The 23281-nt window shown below is 45.5% G+C and overlaps 1 protein-coding gene across 1 annotated transcript in view; it reads right to left on the reverse strand.

The window, feature by feature from the left end:
• LOC120064349 (tensin-1-like) overlaps positions 1-7774 on the reverse strand; it is a 296497-nt gene extending 288723 nt beyond the window's left edge. Inside the window, exon 1 of the mRNA XM_039014866.1 lies at positions 7658-7774. Within this exon, the coding sequence (XP_038870794.1) occupies positions 7658-7759 (102 nt within the window). The 5' untranslated portion in view covers positions 7760-7774. The remainder of the gene's footprint in view (positions 1-7657) is intronic.
• Between the last annotated feature and the right edge of the window lie 15507 nt (positions 7775-23281).

The following is a 23281-nucleotide window of genomic DNA, read 5'->3' on the forward strand; positions in this document are numbered from 1 at the left end:
GGACCTTCGCCCCAGTCTGAAATCCTGAGCGCTCTGGAGTAGGTTTTCATTAAGGATCTCCCTGTACTTTGCTCCATTAATCTTTCCCTTGATCTTGACTGGTCTCCCAGTCCCTGTTGCTGAAAAACATCCATACAGCATGATGCTGCCACCACTATGCTTCACCTTAGGGATGGTGCCAGGTTTCCTCCAGACATGACAATTGGCATTCATGCCAAAGAGTTCTATCTTGGTTTCATCAGACCAGGTAATCTTGTTTCTTATGGTCAGAGTCCTTTAGGTACCTTTTGGGAAACTCCAAGCAGATATTTTTTGGTGCCCTTCCCCAGATCTGTGCCTTGACATAATCCTGTCTCAGAGCTCTATGGACAATTGCTTCGAACTCATGGCTTGGTTTTTGCTCTGACATGCACTGTCAACTGTGGGACCTTACATAGACAGGTGTGTGCCTTTCCAAATCATGTCCAATTAATTGAATTTACCAAAGGTGGACTCCACAATCAAATTTAAGAAACACCTCAAGGATGATCAATGGAAACAAGATACACCTGAGCTCAATTTCGAGTCTCATAGCAAAGGGTCTGAATATTTATGTAAATAAGGTATTTCTGTTTATTTTTTGTAAATTTGCTAACATTTCTAAAAACCTGTTTCCGCTTTGCCATCATGGGGTATTGTGTGTAGATAGATTTTTTAAAAGTTATCAATTTTAGAATAAGGCTGTAATGTAACAAAATGTGGAAAAAGTCAAGGGGTCTGAATACTTTCCGAATGCACTGTACCTTAGAGAGCTTCTATAGCTGTCAGAAATGTCCAGAACAACTCGCACATGTCAGCTAAAGTTATTTTTGTGGCTTTTTAGCCCATAGATATTGTTGTCATTTTTGTGTCACTCAAATATCACATGAATACACATTAGACATGGCAAAATGTATAGAATTGCAGGAAATAAGCTTTAAACCTGCAAAATTCTCTTCAACAACAAGAGAGGTGTGAACAGTTTGTCATAAACAGTGCTTGTGCCCATAGAAATACACTACATGACCAAAAGTATGTGGACACCAGCTCGTCGAACATCTCATTCCAAAATCATGGGCAATTATATGGAGTTGGTCCCCCCTTTGTTGCTATAACAGCCTCCACTCTGAGTGTTGCAACCTAGAACAGATTATTTTTACGCGCTACGGGCTTCAGCACTCGGCGGTCCCGTTCTGTGAGCTTTTGTGGCCTATCTCTTCCATAACAATTCACTCTGTATGTGATGAATTAACACTCATTGGTTTAAAATAACCCCAGGGTTGGTGTTAATAACCAGAGTTGAAGCAAAACCAAGACCATCATTATTATATTTCCCAGCATGCTCTATTGCAGTTGATTTTAATGAATTGTTTCAATATGTATGTTTTTGGATTGATTAATTAATCTTATGCTTCTCAAATATAAATTACATACATTTTCGAAACTAATCCAATATGTTACTTGGACTTACTGCACCCGTTACTAAAATGGTTGTTCCAGTTTAGATAGTCTCATATTGCAACATCCCAACTTTGGCAGTTATGATAAATGCAGGTTGTGGGTGAATACATTGTTGAAGGTTGGATATCCACACTCTGGCTGAATTTCTATAGGAATTATACATCTCTTTGAAATAATTTGACAGATTCCGTGAATAACCTTACATGTGGGGTTGTTTGAATTTCCCAAACATGAGTTAATTTAAACATCAATTGGGTTTTCATTCGCTTTTATGCTGGGTTGACCAAGCAGCTGGGTATTTTTATATGTAATCCATAGGTTATTTTCAGGATGTGTGTCTTATTAGGGGCATGGCATTTAGATTGTTATTGTTGGCCACCCGTGAGAGTAAATATCATTCCTGGTGATCATGTTAAATTTTTCTTAAATATTACTGCAAATTACATATTCTAATACAAAAATATTACAAGTCCCTGACAGTCATTTTAATTCTCATGTAAAATAGCCTTTTGAGTGACTGAAATATCAGTTCTGTTTTGGGGTGATAGAAGTGTTAACTTAATTTATTTTTTTACTTTTTTTTAAGGTCAAAATACCAGGAAGTTTGAAAAGACAGGCCAAGTGGGTGGGAAGCTCATATTCATGAGCTTGCCTTGACTGGCAGCTCTTTGAAACGCCTACGTCAAGAAACTTGAATGGAGTGAACAGTGCTGCAGTGAAATCCTCTCACACAAAGCAACTCAAACATTGAAATTGCATCAATGATGTCAATTTTATTATACATCTCCCGTTTGGCATGTATTTTGGAATGCGGTTTACAACAGCACTGACAGATGTGTTGACATGACAACTGCGTCAGAGTTTTGAACGACCCCCTTTTGTTCCATGCTGGCTGAACACCTACCTAGCCTGTAACTAGCTAACACCAGACACAGATGAAAGGGAAAACATATAAGTATCTTTGCCATAGATGAATATGGTAAACTTTAATTATATTTGCTGACACCCTACAGTCAAATTTTGGCACCAGTAGAGTAGCTATCCAGCAATTTAAATCACACCTCACGGCAAACACGCCTCCTCCGATGTTGGTTACAAGGTGGTATGTATTTTAATCATGTAAGAGAATATCATGTTACCATTGGTGTATTAATATGACAGTTAGGGTGGTCAAACTTTACAAATGTAGAAGCAACCGTCATTGTCATACTTTGATCTGGGATAATCCAAATGAAAAACATGACTTTCTGTTCATGACCATTATTATTTACATAATGCTGAAAAGTGGTTAATATCCCATTGGGGATATCACATAGTGTCACGCCCTGGCCTTAGTATTCTTTGTTTTCTTTATGTTTTTTAGTTAGGTCAGGGTGTGACAAGGGGAATGTATGTGTTTTGTAGTGTCTAGGGGTGTTGTATGTTTATGGGGCAGAGTAGAGTGGAGTTGTCTAGTTATGTCTATGGCTGCCTAGATTGGTTCTCAATCAGAGACAGCTGTCATTCATTGTCTCTGATTGGGAGCCATATTTAAGGCAGCCATAGGCAGTAGGCTTTTGTGGGTAGTTGTCTATGTTGTACGTTTGTAGCTTGGGTTTGCACTTACGTCTTTAGCTTCACGATCGTTTGTTGTTTTGTTTCGTTTTGTAATTGTGTTCGTTTCGTGTTTTTTCTCTCTTCCAAAATAAAGGAGATGTATTTTGCACACGCTACGCCTTGGTCCACTCTCTCTTATCAAGACGGTCGTGACAGAACTACCCACCAACCATGGATCAAGCAGCGTGAGAGGAACCAACAACAGCGGCAAAGAAACCAGGACTCGTGGACATGGGAGGAAATATTGGACGGAAAAGGACCCTGGGCTCAGACAGGGGAATATCGCCGCACTGTTGAAGAGAGGGAGGCAGCTAAAGCCCAGGAGCGGTGGTATGAGGAGGCAGCAAGGAGACGTGGCTGGAAACCCGAGAAGCCTGTGAGTAAACCCCAAAAATTTCTTGGGGGGGGGGGCTAAAAGGGAGAGTGGTGAAGTCAGGTAGGAGACCTGCGCCCACTCCCTGTACTTACCGTGGAGAGCGAGAGTACGGGCAGACACCGTGTTACGCAGTAGAGCGCATGGTGTCTCCTGTACGTGTTCATAGCCCGGTGCGGGTTATTCCACCTCCCCGCACTGGTAGGGCTAGATTGAGCATTGAGCCAAGTGCCATGAAGCCGGCTCTACATATCTGGCCACCAGTGCGTCTCCTCGGGCCGGCTTACATGGCACCAGCCTTACGCATGGTGTCCCCGGTTCGCCTACATAGCCCGGTGCGGGTTATTCCACCTCCCCGCACTGGTCGGGCGAAGGGGAGCATACAACCAGGTAAGGTTGGGCAGGCTCAGTGCTCAAGGGAGCCAGTACGCCTGCACGGTCTGGTATTTCCGGCGCCAACTCCCCGCTCCAGCCCAGTACCACCAGTGCCTACACCACGCACCAGGCTTCCAGTGCGTCTCCAGAGCCCTGTTCCTCCTCCACGCACTCTCCCTGTGGTGCGTGTATCCAGCCCAGTGCCTCCAGTTCCGGCACCACGCACCAAGCCTCATGTGCGTCTCCAGAGCCCTGTACGCACTGTTCCTTCTCCCCGTACTCGCCCTGATGTGCGTGCCCTCAACCCGGTACCACCAGTGCCGGTACCACGCACCAGGCCTACAGTGCGTCTCAGCCGGCCAGAGTCTGCCGTCTGCCCAGCGGCGCCTGAACTGCCCGTCTGCCCAGCGGCGCCTGAACTGCCCGTCTGCCCAGCGGCGCCTGAACTGCCCGTCTGCCCAACGGCGCCTGAACTGCCCGTCTGCCCAACGGCGCCTGAACTGCCCGTCTGCCCAACGCCGTCTGAACTGTCCGTCTGCCAAGCGCCGCATGAACTGCCCGTCTGTACTGAGCCTTCAAAGCCGCCCGTCTGCCATGAGCCTGCAAAGCCGCCCGTCTGCCATGAGCCTTCAGAGCCGTCCGCCAGACAGGAGCCGCTAGAGCCTTCCGCCAGACAGGAGCCGCTAGAGCCTTCCGCCAGACAGGAGCAGCCAGAGCCTTCTGCCAGACAGGATCAGCCAGAGCCTTCCGCCAGACAGGATCAGCCTGAGCCTTCCGCCAGACAGAATCAGCCAGAGCCTTCCGCCAGACAGGATCAGCCAGAGCCTTCCGCCAGACAGGATCAGCCAGAGCCTTCCGCCAGCCATGATCAGCCAGAGCCGTCAGCGAGCCATGACCAGCCAGAGCCGTCAGCGAGCCATGACCAGCCAGAGCCGTCAGCGAGCCATGACCAGCCAGAGCCGTCAGCGAGCCATGACCAGCCAGAGCCGTCAGCGAGCCATGATCAGCCAGAGCCGTCAGCGAGCCATGATCAGCCAGAGCCGTCAGCGAGCCATGATCAGCCAGAGCCGTCAGCGAGCCATGATCAGCCAGAGCCGTCAGCGAGCCATGACCAGCCAGAGCCGTCAGCGAGCCATGACCAGCCAGAGCCGTCAGCGAGCCATGACCAGCCAGAGCCGTCATCCAGCCATGACCAGCCAGAGCAGTCATCCAGCCATGACCAGCCAGAGCCGTCATCCAGCCATGACCAGCCAGAGCCGTCATCCAGCCATGACCAGCCAGAGCCGTCATCCAGCCATGACCAGCCAGAGCCGTCATCCAGCCATGACCAGCCTGAGCCGTCATCCAGCCAGGATCCGCCAGAGCCAGCCAGCCAGGATCCGCCAGAGCCAGCCAGCCAGGATCCGCCAGTCAATCAGGTGTTGCCTCATTCTGGTGTTGCCCCTCAGTCCGGTGCTGCCCCTCAGTCCGGTGCTGCCCCTCAGTCCGGTGCTGCCCCTTAGTCCGGTGGGGTTAATTTGGAGGGTGGCCATTTGGAGGAGGCTACCAAAGCGGGTATTGACAATGGTGGAGTGGGGGCCACGTCCCGCACCCGAGCCGCCGCCATGATGGGGCCCACCCCGTACCCTCCCCTTTCTATTTTCAGGTTGTGCGGTCGGAGTCCGCACCTTTGGGGGGGGGGTACTGTCACGCCCTGGCCTTAGTATTCTTTGTTTTCTTTATGTTTTTTAGTTAGGTCAGGGTGTGACAAGGGGAATGTATGTGTTTTGTAGTGTCTAGGGGTGTTGTATGTTTATGGGGCAGAGTAGAGTGGAGTTGTCTAGTTATGTCTATGGCTGCCTAGATTGGTTCTCAATCAGAGACAGCTGTCATTCATTGTCTCTGATTGGGAGCCATATTTAAGGCAGCCATAGGCAGTAGGCTTTTGTGGGTAGTTGTCTATGTTGTACGTTTGTAGCTTGGGTTTGCACTTACGTCTTTAGCTTCACGATCGTTTGTTGTTTTGTTTCGTTTTGTAATTGTGCTCGTTTCGTGTTTTTTCTCTCTTCCAAAATAAAGGAGATGTATTTTGCACACGCTGCGCCTTGGTCCACTCTCTCTCACGAAGACGATCGTGACACATAGGCTTTTAATGAGCTCATACACTTCTCTAAGCTTATTACAGCTACAAAAATGTAGGCGCTTGACAGAACAGATGAACCGGAATGACATTTAGGTAGTTTCACGAGCCAATGCTAACTATTGTTAGAGCAATGACTGGAAGTCTATGGTATCTACTAGCATGCTAGCAGTTACCATATACTTACAATCATTGTGCTAACGCTAGTTAGCAATTGCGCTAACGCTAGTTAGCAACTTCCTTCAAACTGCACATTGAGACATAAAAATGGTATCCCTGAGTTCATCTTACTCTGGGTGAGTAGATAAAGGGCTTCAGTTCCGAAACCCTGAACTATCCTTTTAATTTATCACTGTTCCAGTGTCTATACAGGTTCATACTTTCAGTGCTAATTGAAGACTCAGTGTTGATTTAACACTGGAGAATTTGCTGTGTAGCTTTCCTTTGACACCAAATTTGATATGCTCCTATTAACCTCATGTTGGTGCTCATGGGTTTACATTGAAATGACCCATTGTCTAGAGACAATAATATTTCAGAACAATAATCCATTTCAGAACAACATAGCCATAGACCAATTGACTACAAAGTAACCTGACAAATAAAGGTTAGACCATATTATTGTCTAGCCTACTGTAGTTATTTGCCCTGAACTTTAGTCACAGTTACTATCGGGCTACCAGCCAGTGCTGAACCTTGGAGACTGCTGCCCTATGTACATAGTCATTGGTCACTTTAATAATGTGCACATATTGTTTTACCCACTTCATATGTAATATACTGTATTCTAGTCAAGGATCATCCTATATAACTACTGCTGTACACACCTTTTATATTAATATACTGTCCATAATGTTTATAGACACCATTATATACATATGCTGCTCTTTTATTTTTTGCTTTAGTTTATTTAGTAAATATTTTCTTTAACTCTTGTTTTTCTTAAACCCGCATTGTTGGTTACGGGCTTGAAAGTAAGCATTTCACGGTAAGGTCTACAACTGTTGTATTCGGCGCATGTGACAAATACAATTTGATTTGATTTGACACTGATGGTCCAGACTCTGACATTGCTCGTCCTGACATTGCTGAATACCTTTCTTTTTATTTTGGGGATTTGTGAGTATTGTTTTGTATTATTAGGTATTACTGCACTGTTGGAGCAAGAAACACAAGCATTTCGCTGCACCTGCGATAACATCTGCAAAATATGTGTACATGATTTTATTTGGTTACTTTGTAGTCAATTGGTCTATGCTGTTCTGAAATTGATTTTGCAATATCTCTATGTGTTGATGTGATATATTAGATTTTTTTTTACAGATTAGCTAGAATGAATGAGTCTTTCAGTGACTCCCAAAAAACAGTAATGGAGTGAGATGAATATACGAATTTGGTCATAATATGTTCAACTTGCATCACAGGCATCTATCAGCATGACATGTTTAGTTTCATGTTAAATCATTCTGGTTACAAAGAAATGTCATGTTTGGTCACCTTGTATTGTGTCAATGAAGGCGTTATTACTCCTTAGGCTTAAACTGTATGCGACTATCACTCGATGTGTGGCTTGAACAGCTGTCACGCTGCCGCAGGTAGACACATGCAGAACTCCGCCTGCTTCGTTAAATGCATTGTCAAATTCATAACGTGCTATGTTCTTTTCCTGCTATAGTTTAGAAACTCACGCGTTCAGTATGGGAATGGGTCCTTACCTTGTTCAACAGTTTCTTATCCTCTTTATTTTTCTCATGTTGGCCAAGAGGCATTTGCAGGAAGTCGTCTTCACAACAGATGAAACTCACTGTGCATCCCATCCAGGCAAATTCAGATCAGAGTCTCGTGGACCCATTCAAAAACGTGATATTTCAGAGCTATGCGTTCCAATCTGGATAGTGAATTCTCTCTCGCAGACACTTTAAACTACTCACGCATGTAAAAAAAAAAAAAAAAAAAAAAAAAAACTCCGTTGCTGTGCTCTTGCCCCCAAATGACGAAACAAGTCAAACTGGACGCAATATCGCTAGCACTTCTATAAAACAGTTATAAATTATATAAACAAGTCATAATTTCGATGGGCTGGCTCTGAATTTCTCAATTCATGTCTTGCACCAAACTTCCCGTTTTCCACTTAGTAGAGGAAGAAGCAGGATATTTTAGTCAAGTGAAAAAAAAGGAAACACGACTCTTGAGCACTGGGTAGTAGTTTATTTGAATGGCAGAGCGACAGATAGACAGACAGATAGCTAGCACTGTAACAAAATGTATACAGTTAGCTACTGTAATTCTGTATTACAGTAATGTATTGTGGGGGGCTCAATGGCATTCAGCTACACTGCTGTAAATGTACAATATAATTATACAGTAAAGTACTGTATTACCTGTTTTGCAGTTTTTTTTACAGCAGCATACTGTGAATTATGGTGCACTGTCGGAAAATGTTATGGGTGGCGAAAGAATCACTGGCTCATTAACATTGTCACGTTCCTGACCTGTTTTCTGTTGTTTTGTATGTGTTTGACGGTCAGGGCGTGAGTTTGGGTGGGCAGTCTATGTTTTCTGTTTCTATGTTGGTTTAAAGGGTGACCTGATATGGCTCTCAATTGGAGGCAGGTGGTTTTCATTTCCTCTGATTGAGAGCCATATTAAGGTAGGTGTTTTCACATTGATTGTGGTGGGTGGTTGTTTCCTGTGTCAGTGTTTGTTGCACCATACGGGACTGTATCGTGAGTTCGTTTTGTTTGTAGTCAGTACTTGTTCGTTCGTTCTTCGTTGTATGTAAGTTCGTAGTCCAGGTCTGTCTACTTCGTTTGTTGTTTTTGTATCTATTCAAGTGTTCTTCGTGTTTTCGGTTTTGTTAAATAAATATTATGTCTAACTCCAACGCTGCATTTTGGTCCTCAAATCCCTACTCCTCCTCTTCGGATGAGGAGAAGGAGGAAGCCCGTTACAGAACCACCCACCAAACCCGGATCAAGCAGCGGGTTAACGGACAGCGCACGAAGCAGGATTTCTGGTCTTGGGAGGAAATCATGGAAGGAAAAGGACCATGGGCTAAAGTTGGAGGGAATCGCCGCCCATGGGAACAGCTGGAGGCAGCTCGGAGAGCGGAGGAAACCGGAGAGAGGAACCGGCGTTATGAGGGGACGCGTCTAGCACGGAAGCCCGAAAAGCCCGCAAGTACAACCCAAAAATGTCTTGGGGGGGGGGGTAAGAGGTAGTGGGTCTAGGGCAGGTAGGAGACCTGCGCCCACTTCCCAGGCTAACCGTGGAGAGCGGGAGTACGGGCAGACACCGTGTTACGCAGTAGAGCGCACGGTGTCTCCTGTATGTGTGCATAGCCCTGTGCGGGTTATTCCACCTCCCCGCACTGGTAGGGCTAGATTGAGCATTGAGCCAAGTGCCATGAAGCCGGCTCTACATATCTGGCCACCAGTACGTCTCCTTGGGCCGGCTTACATGGCACCAGCCTTACGCATGGTGTCCCCGGTTCGCCTACATAGCCCGGTGCGGGTTATTCCACCTCCCCGCACTGGTCAGGCGACGGGGAGCATACAACCAGGTAAGGTTGGGCAGGTTCAGTGCTCAAGGGAGCCAGTACGCCTACACGGTCCGGTATATCCGGCGCCACCTTCCCGCCCCAGCTCAGTACCACCAGTGCCTGCACCACGCACCAAGCCTCATGTGCGTCCTCAGAGCCCTGTACGCACTGTTCCTCCTCCACGCACTCTCCCTGTGGTGCGTGTCTCAAGCTCAGTGCCTCCAGTTTCGGCACCACGCATCAAGCCTCCTGTGCGTCTCCAGAGCCCTGTACGCACTGTTCCTTCTCCCCGCACTCGCCCTGAGGTGCGTGCCCTCAGCCCGGTACCACCAGTTCCGGCACCACGCACCAGGCCTACTGTGCGCCTCAGCAGGTCAGAGTCGGCTGTCTGCCCAACGCCGCCTGCACTGCTCATCTGCCCAACGCCGCCTGAGCCATCTGTCTGCCCAGCGCCGTCTGAGCCATCTGTCTGCCCAGCGCCGTCTGAGCCATCTGTCTGCCCAGCGCCGTCTGAGCCATCTGTCTGCCCAGCGCCGTCTGAGCCATCTGTCTGCCCAGCGCCGTCTGAGCCATCCGTCTGCCCAGCGCCGTCTGAGCCATCCGTCTGCCCAGCGCCTTCTGAGCCATCCGTCTGCCCAGCGCCTTCTGAGCCATCCGTCTGCCCAGCGCCTTCTGAGCCATCCGTCTGCCCAGCGCCTTCTGAGCCATCCGTCTGCCCAGCGCCTTCTGAGCCATCCGTCTGCCACGAGCCATTAGAGCCGCCCGTCTGTCCCGAGCCATTAGAGCCGTCCGTCAGTCAGGAGCTGCCAGAGCCGCCAGCCAGTCAGGAGCTGCCAGAGCCGCCAGCCAGTCAGGAGCTGCCAGAGCCGCCAGCCAGTCAGGAGCTGCCAGAGCCGCCAGCCAGTCAGGAGCTGCCAGAGCCGCCAGCCAGTCAGGAGCTGCCAGAGCCGCCAGCCAGTCAGGAGCTGCCAGAGCCGCCAGACAGTCATGAGCCGCCAGACAGTCATGAGCCGCCCTCCAGTCATGAGCTGCCCTCCAGTCATGAGCTGCCCTCCAGTCATGAGCTGCCCTCCAGTCATGAGCTGCCCTCCAGTCATGAGCTGCCCTCCAGTCATGAGCTGCCACTCAGTCCGGAGCTGCCACTCAGTCCGGAGCTGCCACTCAGTCCGGAGCTGCCACTCAGTCCGGAGCTGCCACTCAGTCCGGAGCTGCCATTAGTACAGAGTTGTCCCTCTGTCCGGAGCTACCTCTCTGTCCGGAGCTACCTCTCTGTCCGGAGCTACCTCTCTGTCCTGAGCTACCTCTCTGTCCTGAGCTACCTCTCTGTCCTGAGCTACCTCTTTGTCCTGAGCTACCTCTTTGTCCTGAGTTGTCTCCTCTATTTTAGAGGAGCGTTGGTGAAGGTTCCTGGACCATGGTCGGGGGCGAGGGTCGCCACTCAAAGGACGCTAAGGAGGGGGACAAAGACAGTGGTGGAGTGGTGTCCTCGTCCACCGCCGGAGCCGCCACCGCGGACAGATGCCCACCCAGACCCTCCCCTTGAGTTGTAGGGGTGCGTTCGGAGTACGCACCTTGAGGGGGGGGTTCTGTCACGTTCCTGACCTGTTTTCTGTTGTTTTGTATGTGTTTGACGGTCAGGGCGTGAGTTTGGGTGGGCAGTCTATGTTTTCTGTTTCTATGTTGATTTAAAGGGTGACCTGATATGGCTCTCAATTGGAGGCAGGTGGTTTTCATTTCCTCTGATTGAGAGCCATATTAAGGTAGGTGTTTTCACATTGATTGTGGTGGGTGGTTGTTTCCTGTGTCAGTGTTTGTTGCACCATACGGGACTGTATCGTGAGTTCGTTTTGTTTGTAGTCAGTACTTGTTCGTTCGTTCTTCGTTGTATGTAAGTTCGTAGTCCAGGTCTGTCTACTTCGTTTGTTGTTTTTGTATCTATTCAAGTGTTCTTCGTGTTTTCGGTTTTGTTAAATAAATATTATGTCTAACTCCAACGCTGCATTTTGGTCCTCAAATCCCTACTCCTCCTCTTCGGATGAGGAGAAGGAGGAAGCCCGTTACAAACATACTTTTATGCGTGCCTTGTCAGAAGCTATATTTGTTGCACCCATCAGTGAGAATGCTATACCCCACAGAATACACTACCATATCTTATTTTTGTGTATTTGTCCTATAAATCTACAAAGACTTACTATCTACTGTTCTGCCAGTAATTTACTGTAATTCAGTACCACCCTCACAGAATATTGCACCATACTGTAATTTTGGAGCACCAAAAATCTTTTGTGGGTGCATGGTATTGTTGTGGCTCATTAACACATTTTGCATTGTCCCTTGTAAGAGGCTATACTTGTTGCACCCGTTAGTGAGAGTGCTCTACCAATTTAAGTGATATGTGGTAGTAGTTCCATAACAATTAAATGTATATAGGGTATAAATCAGAGTGGTAGTAAATCTCAAACCTTTAATGGTTAAATGTTTAGCCATGTCCTTTTGGTCTGTTTTGCCCTGTAGTCACTGACAGTTTTGAAGCCTTTGTTAAGACCTCTACAAGTGCAAGTGATATAAAACACCAACTATTCTTAAACATGCTGTAATATGCAAATACTTAGCAGCCAACCTGCTTGCACTAATCCCATGTAATTACAGTAAAACAACAACGATTACAGTAGTATTTACTTTCTTACAGTATAGTAGGCTAATTTTACAGTCTTGTAATGTGTCGTTGCTCTACATTTTCCAGTAACTTATAGTAAGCTGGTGGCAAGTTACTGTGAATATTAAAGTAACATACTATGCACTAGCCAGAGATGGGAAAATATATAAAACATACAAAAGGTATCTTGTTACCAATACAGGATATTTTGAAGACCAATGCATCGTTAACTGCAACAACATTCTCAGAAATGTTTTACTTGCTCTGACTGTGATATGTCACAAGGCCGCTGGGCCGGACGGAATACCAGGGTGTGTTCTCAAAGCATGCGCAAACCAGCTGGCAGGTATGTTCACAGACTTGTCCCAGTCTGTAATCCCAACATGTGTCAAACTGACCACCATTGTCCCTGTTCCCAAGAGCTCCAAGGTAACCTAAATGACTATCGCCTTGTAGCACTCACATTTGTAATTATGAAGTGCTTTAAAAGGTTAGTCATGACACACATCAACACCATCATCACAGACACCTTAGACCCACTCCAATTCGCATACTGGCCCAACAGATACACAGATGATGCAATCTCAATTGCACTTCACACTGCCCTCTCCCACCTGAACAAGAGGGGAAATAACTATGTGAGAATGCTGTTCATAGACCAGCTCAGCGTTCAACACCATAGTCCCCTCCAAGCTCATCACCAAGCTAGGGACCCTGGGATAGAACCCCTCCCTCTGCAACTGGATCCTGGACTTCCTGACAGGTCGACCCCAGCTGGTGAGGGCAGGCAACAACACCTCCGCCGCTCTGCCCCTCAACACGGGGGCCCCTCAGGGGTGTGTGCTTAGTACCCTTCTGCACTCCCTGTTCACCCACGACTGCGTGGCCACACACGACTCCAACACCATCATCAAGTTTGCTGACGACATGACGGTGGTGGTCCTGATCACCGACAACGATGAGTCAGCCTACAGGGAGGAGGTCAGAGACTTAGCAGTGTGATGCCAGGACAACAACCTCTCCCTCAACGACAGTAAGACCAAGGAGCTGATCGTGGACTATCGGAGAAAAAGTGGAGCGACGGGGCTGTTGTGAAGCGGGTTGAGACCTTTAAGGTCCTTAGCATCCACATCACCTAGGATGTAACATGGTCCACAGTCATAAAGAGGGCACAGCAGCACCTTTCCCCTTCATGAGGCTGAAAATAGCCAGGTTGTAGTTGGAAATGAGACTTGTTCTCAACTGGCCTACCTGGTTAAATAAAGGTGAAATAAAAAATAAAACAAATATTTGGCATGGGACATCAGATCTTCAAAAACGTTCTACAGCTGCACAATCGAAAGCGTCTTGACTGACTGCATCACCGTTTGGTATAGCAATTGCACCACCGTTGACCACAAAGAGCTACAAAGGGTGGTCCGGAAAGCCCAGTATATCACTGGGGCCGAGCTCCCTGCCATCCAGGACCTATATACAGTATCAGGCAGTGTCAGAGGAAGGCCCGAAAAATGTACAAAGACTCCAGCCACCCAAGCCATAGACTGTTCACTCTGCTACCATCCGGCAAATGGTACCGGAGCCTCGGCTCTCGGACCAACAGGCTCCGAGACAGCTTCCACCCCCAAGCCAGAAGACTGCTAAATAGCCTGACTGCTAAATAGTCAATTAATGGTACCCATACTACCTGCACTGACTCTATCTTCCACTGACCCATGGACACTCACTAGACTTTATATACACACAACATATACACACACTCACTCAGACACACTACACTGTCACTACCACACAAATCCCTCACACATTCAAATACTACATACGCACACACACAAATAACACACACGCATACCGACACAACAAACATCATTTGCTGCTGTAACTCTGTTTTTTATATTACTCTTATTATCTATCCTGATGGCTAGTCACTTTACCCTGCCTTCATGTACTGTACATATCTACCTCAAGTAACTCGTACTTATGCACATTGATGTGGTACTGGTACTCCCTGTACTGTATATAGCTCCATTCATGTGTATTTTATATTATTCCTCTTGTGTTAGTTACTATTTTATTTGTTATTATTATTTTTTGAACTTTGCGTTGTTGGGAAAGGTTCATAAGCAAGCATTTCACTGCAAAATGTACAACAGTTGTATTCTGTGCATGTGATAAATAAAATATGATTTGATGTGTTTTTTTATCAACCTTAGATGAAAGCACTGACTGACTAAGTTGCTCTGGATAAAAGCGTCTGCTAAATGATAAACGATAATGGTAAAAAAAAAAAGAATTGCCACGCACACTGCTGGGTATTATTCTAATGAGTTCCACCCTCAAACAATTATTATTTTTTTAAATCAAATTTGGCCTTATTTGGGGGCGGTGGTCATGAGAATAATACCCAGCGGTGTGCTTTGCAAGTGTTAATTTTCAAATTTACATTGGTCATTTAGCAGACACTCTTATCCAGAGCATCTTACAGTCAGTGTATTAAACTAAGGTTAACAAGGAAATACCACAGTCATAGCAAGTAAAAAGATTATGTTACCATTACTGAGAATGCTGTAGTTAAGCGGGCTACTTGCAAGTATATATTTGTATTAGAAAATACAAAATACATGTATTCTAATTAAAATTATACAAAAGAGGTATATGTGTAATGGGCCATGGACACAGTTGCTATGGAGCTGGAGAACTGCACAGCCAAATGGGAGCTATTTGAGAGGGTGTTGTTTCTAGATTTGGCCTGCACTGCTTTACGAGCCCTCCTTCTCTCACCATCATCTCTCTCTGCTCAGGGCCTGGGTCCTGTTCAGTAGGTGGACATATTTTTGAAACAGGGAAGTGCTAACAGAACTTGACCAATAAGAACACAGATTTTTGCTTTCTGTTGCAAAACATTTTGCTACAGTGTGTTCTACTGAACACTGCCCAGAATTCCTTACATTTATGTGTCCCAATCCTCATGCAGAGGCCAGCAGAGCAGATCCCTCCACCTGATTCAAACCAGCTTTCCAGGAATATCCAACATAATATTCTGCAAAGTCCCACATGGCATGGACTTGATCAGAAACTTTCACAGAGGAATTTGTGGATGGTTGGGTTACGGGGATGTTTCAAGAGAAAACACACCAGTGCCTGCATGAGGATTACCGGTATCTTAATATCAGTGGAGGCTGCTGAGTGTAACGATCCTCTTCGTCTGATGAAGAGTAGTCAAGATCGGACCAAAACGCAGCGTGGTAAGTGTCCATGTTAATATTTATTTTAACTCAAAACACTAAGACAAAATAACAAAAAAATGACCAACACGAAACAGTTATGTCTGGTGCAGACACAGAGACAGAAAACAACTACCCACAAAACCCATGTGGGCAAGAGCTACCTAAGTATGGTTCTCAATCAGAGACAACGATAGACAGCTGCCTCTGATTGAGAACCACACCGTCCAACCAACAAAAAAATACAAAACATAGAACACAGAACATAGAATGCCCACCCCAACTCACGCCCTGACCAAACCAAAATAGAGACATAAAAAGGATCTCTAAAGTCAGGGCGTGACACTGAGGGGAGGACGGCTCATAATGATGGCTGGAACAGAACAAATGGAATGGCATCAAACACACAAAAGTCCTTTCCTTTTACTGAATTAATTCCTCCTCTGCTAAAGATGCCTTCAGAGGAGGTCTTTGAGGATTTTACATTTTTTAAAGTTAATATATACAGTTGAAGTCGGAAGTTTACATACACTTAGGTTGGAGTCTTTAAAACGCGTTTTTCAACCACTCCACAAATTTCTTGTTAACAAACTATAGTTTTGGCAAGTCGGTTAGGACATCTACTTTGTGCATGTGTCACGGCTGTCTTCCTCTTCTTCCTCTGAAGAGGTGTAACAAGGATCGGACCAATACGCAGCGTGGTAGGTATCCATGTTATAATATAGAAAACTGAACTATGAACACCAATACAAAACAATAAACGTGAACAAACCGTAACAGTCCCGTGTGGCACAAACACTGACACAGGAAACAATCACCCACAAACAAACAGTGAAAACAGGCAACCTTAATATGGTTCCCAATCAGAGACAATGACAAACACCTGCCTCTGATTGAGAACCATATTAGGCCAAACAATAAACCCAACATAGAAACACATAACATAGAATGCCCACCCAGCTCACGTCCTGACCAACTAAACAAAGACTGAACAAAGGAAATAAGGTCAGGAACGTGACAGTACCCCCCCCCCCCCCCTTCAAGGTGCGGACTCCGGCCGCAAAACCTGAACCTATAGGGGAGGGTCTGGGTGGGCATCTGTCCACGGTGGCGGCTCTGGCGCTGGACGTGGCCCCCACTCCACCATCGTTAATCCCCGCTTCCGTGGCCTCCTCCTAATGACGACCCACCAAAATAACCCCACTGTACTGATGGGCGCCTCTGGACAGAGGGGCGGCTCCGGACAGAGGGGCGGCTCCGGACAGAGGGGCGGCTCCGGACAGAGGGGCGGCTCCGGACAGAGGGGCGGCTCCGGACTGAGGGGCGGCTCCGGACTGAGGGGCGGCTCCGGACTGAATGGCGGCTCCGGACTGAATGGCGGCTCCGGACTGAATGGCGGCTCCGGACTGGAGGGCGGCTCATGACTGGAGGGCGGCTCATGACTGGAGGGCGGCTCATGACTGGAGGGTGGCACAAACACTGACACAGGAAACAATCACCCACAAACAAACAGTGAAAACAGGCAACCTTAATATGGTTCCCAATCAGAGACAATGACAAACACCTGCCTCTGATTGAGAACCATATTAGGCCAAACAATAAACCCAACATAGAAACACATAACATAGAATGCCCACCCAGCTCACGTCCTGACCAACTAAACAAAGACTGAACAAAGGAAATAAGGTCAAGAACGTGACAGCATGACACAAGTCATTTTTCCAGCAATTGTTTACAGACAGATTAATTCACTGTATCACAATTCCAGTGGGTCAGAAGTTTACATACACTAGGTTGAATGTGCCTTTAAACAGCTTGGAAAATTCCAGAAAATGATGTCATGGCTTTAGAAGCTTCTGATAGGCTAATTGAAATCATTTGAGTCAATTGGAGATGTACCTGTGGATGTATTTCAAGGCCTACCTTCAAACTCAGTGCCTCTTCGCTTGACATCATGGGAAAATCAAAAGAAATCAGCCAAGACCTCAGAAAAGAAATTGTAGACCTCCACAAGTCTGGTTCATCATTGGGAGCAATTTCAAAACGCCTGAAGGTACCACTTTCATCTGTACAAACAATAGTACGCAAGTACAAACACCATGGGACCACGCAGATGTCATACCGCTCAGGAAGGAGACGTGTTCTGTCTTCTAGAGATGAACATACTTTGTTGCGAATAGTGCAAATCATTCCCAGAACAACAGCAAAGGAACTTGTGAAGATACAAAAGTACAGGTACAAAAGTATCTATATTGACAGTGAAACGAGTACTATATTGACACAACCTGAAAGGCTGCTCAGCAAGGAAGAAGCCACTGCTCCAAAACTGCCATAAAAAAGCCAGACTACGGTTTTCAATTGCACATGGAGACAAAGATCGTACTTTTTGGAGAATTGTCCTCTGGTCTGATGAAACTAAAACAGAACTGTTGGCCATTATGTTTGGAGGAAAAAGGCAGAGATTTGCAAGCCGAAGAACACCATCCCAACCGTGAAGCGCAGGGGTGGCAGCATCATGTTTTAGGGGTGCTTTGCTGCAGGAGGGACTGGTGCACTTCACAAAATAAATAGCATCATGAGGGAGGAAAATTATGTGCATATATTGAAGCAACATCTCAAGACATCATGAGGGAAGTTAAAGCATGGTCGCAAATGGGTCTTCCAAATGGACAATGACCCCAAGCATACTTCCAACGTTTTGGCAAAATGGCTTAAGGACAACAAAGTCAAGGTATTGGAGTGGCCATCACAAAGCCCTGACCTCAATCCGATAGAAAATTTGTGGGCAGAACTGAAAAAGCATGTGCGAGCAAGGAGGCCTACAAACCTGACTCAGTTACACCAGCTCTGTCAGGAGGAATGGGCCAAAATTCACCCAACTTATTGTGGGAAGCTTGTGGAAGGCTACCCGAAACATTTGACCCAAGTTAAACAATTTAAAGGCAATTCTACCAAAAACTAAGTGAGTGTATGTAAATGTCTCACCCACTGGGAATGTGATGAAAGACAAAAAGCTGAAATAAATCATTCTCTCTACTATTATTCTGACATTTCACATTCTTAAAATAAAGTGGTGATCCTAACTGACCTAAAACAGGTAATTTTTACTGGGATTAAATGTATTAGGCTATGGTGTATGTAAACTTCCGACTTCACCTGTATCTCAGGAAGACTGAAACAGGTTTCCCTCAAGAATTTCCCTGTATTTAGCACCATCCATCATTCCTTCAATTCTGAACAGTTTCCCAGTCCCTGTCGATGAAAAACATCTACACAGCATGATGCTGCCACCACCATGCGTCACTGTGGGCATGGTGTTCTCGGGGTGATGAGAGGTGTTGGGTTTGTGCCAGACATAGTTTTCCTTGATGGCCAAAAAGCTCAATTTTATTCTCATCTGACCAGAGTATCTTCTTCCATATGTTTGCGGAGTCTCCCACATGCCTTTTGGCAAAAACCAAAAGTGTTTGCTTATTAATTTCTTTAAGCAATGGCTTTTATCTGGCCAATCATCCGTAAAGCCCAGCTCTGTGGATTGTATGGCTTAAAGTTGTCCTATGGACAGATACTCCAATCTTCACTGTGGAGCTTTGCAGCTCCTTCAGGATTATCTTTGGTCTCTTTGTTGCCTCTCTGATTAATGCCCTCGTTGCCTGGTCTGTGGGTTTTGGTGGGCGGCCCTCTCTTGGCAGGTTTGTTGTGGTGCCATATTCTTTCCATTTTTTAATAATGGATTTAATAGTGCTCGTTGGGATATTCAAAGTTTCTGATATTTTTTATAACCCAACCCTGATCTGTACTTCTCCACAACTTTGTCCCTGTTTGAAGAGCTCCTTGGTCTTAATGGTGCCGCTGCGTGGTGGTGCCCCTTTCTTAGTGGTGTTGCAGACCCTGGGGCCTTTCAGAACATGGTTATATATACTGAGATCATGACAGATCATGTGACACTTAGATTGCACACAGGTGGATTTTATTTAAGTAATTATGTGACTTCTGAAGGTAATTGGTTGCACCAGAACTGATTTAGGGGCTTCATAGCAAAGGGGGTGAATACATACGCACACACCACATTTCCGTTTTAAATATTTTATAATTTTTTAAAACAAGTAATTTTTTCCATTTCACTTCACCAATTTGGACTATTTTGTGTATGTCCAGTACATGAAATCCAAATAAAAATCTATTTAAATGACAGGTTGTAATGCAAGAAAATAGGAAAAACGCCAAGGGGGATGAAGACACTTTTGCAAGGCACTTGTTGGATTCGGGGTAAACTTTGAACATTGTTATAAGCATAAGCATAGTATATAAAGTAGTATGTCTTTGTCTGAATTATACCTGTAACGACCCTTTGGGAAGAATTTAACTTGGTTAAGCTTCTCTAGTGTCCGTGAGTTATTTACTCTGAAAAATTGGAACCCGCCTCTCATGAAGTGAAGTTTCAACTAAAGGAAAACACTGAAAAAGAATGATCCTGGTTGGGCTCCCTGTGTCACACATACGAGCTGCTGTTGTTGTGACTTTGTCTGAACCACTCCGCGTGTTAGAAACACCCCAGCAGTCGCCCCATACCACATCATTTACAGCTCACAGTAAATGACCCAGCCATGTGTTTACGGGTTACCATGGAAACCGGGGTATTGACAATCAACAGCATTCCACAACCCCTCTTATCTCGACTTTGGGCCTCGAATCGACAGCCAGTCAAGTGAAAGGTGGATGGGTGTGTGTCTTGTTTTCCTGCAAACCTGTCTGTAAACTACAGAGTAACACAGTTCCCTTGTTTGTCACACCAGACAGGACGCAGTGTTGAAATCATATCAGCATATATATATATATATATATATATTATCCCTATCACTTATCTAGAGCAAAGATTCCTGATTAATGGGCATTGGACTAAATGGTGGCTGTTATGTCAGTAAACCTGAGTTGTTTGGAGGTCGGATGAATAGGGTTTTCTCCTCTGTTGTTGCAGTCCTTTAGAAAACCGTACTTTGGCTCCTGACGGTGTCATCATGGAGTCTCAGACTTATCTACCTGGTGGATGTTCCCTTCACCTCTTGCACTAGGGGATTGATATGGCTGGCTCAGTAAGAGTTGTCCTTAGCATTAGATGTTAGATAGTCATTCTAAACATTTCAAAAATATGAGACTCCAGATTTTCTGCCCCCCTACAGTATTTTCACAGCTAATTGTCACGCCCTGATCTGTTTCACCTGTCCCTGTGATTGTCTCCACCCCCTCCAGGTGTCGCTTATTTTCCCCAGTGTATTTATCCCTGTGTTTCCTGTCTCTCTGTGCCAGTTTGTCTTGTATGTTTAGTCAAGTCAACCAGTGTGTTTTTCCCGTATTCCTTTTCTATTCTCTTTTGCCAGTCTTCCTGGTTTTGACCACTGCCTGACTCTGGACTACTTTTCTGCCTGCCTGATCATCCTGCCTGCCCTGACCTTGACTCTGCCTGCCCTTTGGTACCTATTGGACTCTGAACTGGTTTTGACCTTTTGCTTGTACACGACCATTCTCTTGCCTACCCCTTTTTGGATTAATAAACATTGTAAGACTCCAACCATCTGCCTCCTGTGTCTGCATCTGGGTCTCGCCTTGTGCCTTGATAGCTAATAGCGCAATAGATATTTTCAGTGCTTAATTTAAGCCGGATCCTGGCATTTCCCCGTTTTGGCCTATTTCGTTCCGGAACCTCATGGCATGAAAATGTTTCTCTTTTTGCAATGTAAAAATTGTAATAAAAACTATCAAAGTTCATTCAAGTTTCCTCTTTGTTAATTCTCCTGTCCTCCCCAAAAAACACGTCATGTGAAAAATGTGATTTTTAGCAAGGACCTGATATTCTAAGAGTTGATTCTGGTTGGGCCGGCCCAGGTTAATGGTTTGCACAACATTGCAACCTAGGCCTATGTTGGAGACCAACGCGTGGCCATGGCTGTGTGAGAAGCACACCTGTATCTCTCACAGAACTACAATGAGATTCACTTTCTATGATGTCTCTCCTTCTCTCATATCTCCAGCGTTGCACTTCATTTATTTTCTTTTTAGAGTCATAGCTGCGCGAAGGGTTCTGGAGGAGCTGCAGCACCCCTGATGAATTGAAATACATTTTCCAAAGTTATAGAATTACTGCTGTCTGTCATAAATAAATGAAATAATTCCGAATAGCCTACTACACCATGAGAAGGCCTATAATTGAGCCACAGAGGATCAATAGCTTTTTTTTTTTATTATTGCCTAGCTGTGGATTGTGTGTAGCCCAATAACAAGGCATAGCCTACAGTCTGGAATGTGCGGCAAATCTGTCAGTGAACAGCATGCAGACAAAACAGGCCTTTCGCAATTTTTCAAATGCAATTGCGGGAAAACACAGAGAAGAAAAGAGAAGACTCTAATCTGTCTGCTGTAGGCTACAAAAATATTTGATCAACTTCCAAATATTGTTTTACAAAGTAAAGCAGAGAGATAGGCTTTTGGCATGAGTGCATCGGCCATCACCGGTGAGTGAGCGGTGCATCTTTGGGTGAGTCAGTGAAACTGGAAAGCATTTTAGTAATATCATTTCCTACTCATATTGTTGACTACAATATGTCTCCACACGCCAGGTCTAGTCTATTTATTAATGGATTCAAGATAAGGTTGTTTTTATTGATCTCAAATTGTCAGTTTGTCAGTGTAGCCTGTTATTTCGATAATAAGTGTGTTATTAAAAGTAGAATTGAATGAAATGCGTTTATAAAAGGCCACATTTTTCCCTGGATCCGAGGCTACTCAAAATGTTCCCCATGTGTGCAACTTCTGTAAGTGCCTCTACTCTAATGCTCTATGCCACTATGCAAATGTAATGATATGCATGCAATGCTTAATTATAAAGGTACTTTTTTTCTCAAGCGTTCTGGTAGCTCAGAGCTCCCCAGGTCACACCCCGATCATGCTCACTTTTTGATCCGGCACCTCCTGATTTACAAATTAAGCACTGGATATTGTGGACCACAAGTTGTATAATTGCCATGGTAACACTTGCTCTATTATAGGACAGTCCATTTTAGAAACAATTTCAAACTCCTGCCATAAACCAACAGAGTAGCCTTCAATATGTTTTTACAATGCTCCTATTCTCTAAGGGAAAACGGGACAAGGACTCGCCCATTTACAACTTTTCCAACAACTCTAGTGTAGTAGCCCAAATACTTGTAAATGAGCATCAGTTCCATATGTTTGTGTGAACTATCAACTTGATTGAGGAGCACTCTGCAGTCGTCTTCCCTGGACCAAAGTGCTGGTCATCTGGTTGCTATTGATGCTCAATCGACCTTCTGGAGCTCCTGCAGTCTTGGCCTATAGCCTCTAGCTGTTTATACAGATGGTGAGATGGGGAGTGAGGATAAAAGCCACATACTTCCTAAACTTCTTTCATTTTGATTTCTGAAGGGTTTTTCTGAAGGGTTTGAGGGGAAGATATAGATAGGACTAGACACATTTACACAGTTTTCATTGATTTGTGTGCATGATGGTCGAACTACGTTTTGTGAATAGTCCGATGTCAGAATTTGAGTAAGAGTACTTTCAGTTGCTACTATACAGTAGGCTAAAATGACTCTTTCCTCTACCACCTGATTCCAGAACTAAAATTGGCTTGCCAGCGCTTATAGGCCTGGGATCTGTTGCCAACTGAAAAGGTAAGTTGCAATCCCCTTCCCTCTTAAAGTCAGCCATAGCCAGGCCCTTGAAACATCTTTCAAGGACTGTGGTGCCCAAACTCTAAACTTCTTCCTCTCCCTAAAACTCAGGAGGTTACAGTAATCCCTTCATGTGTTTTTAAGGACCAGGGTGTACTGAAGCTTCCCTGTGGCAGTTCGGAAATACCAATGGCTATTCAGGTAGAAAAAAAGCTGAAAATTCTTATTACATT

The sequence above is a fragment of the Salvelinus namaycush genome, chromosome 19 (assembly GCF_016432855.1).
Source record: "Salvelinus namaycush isolate Seneca chromosome 19, SaNama_1.0, whole genome shotgun sequence".
Classification (NCBI taxonomy): Eukaryota; Metazoa; Chordata; class Actinopteri; order Salmoniformes; family Salmonidae; genus Salvelinus; species Salvelinus namaycush.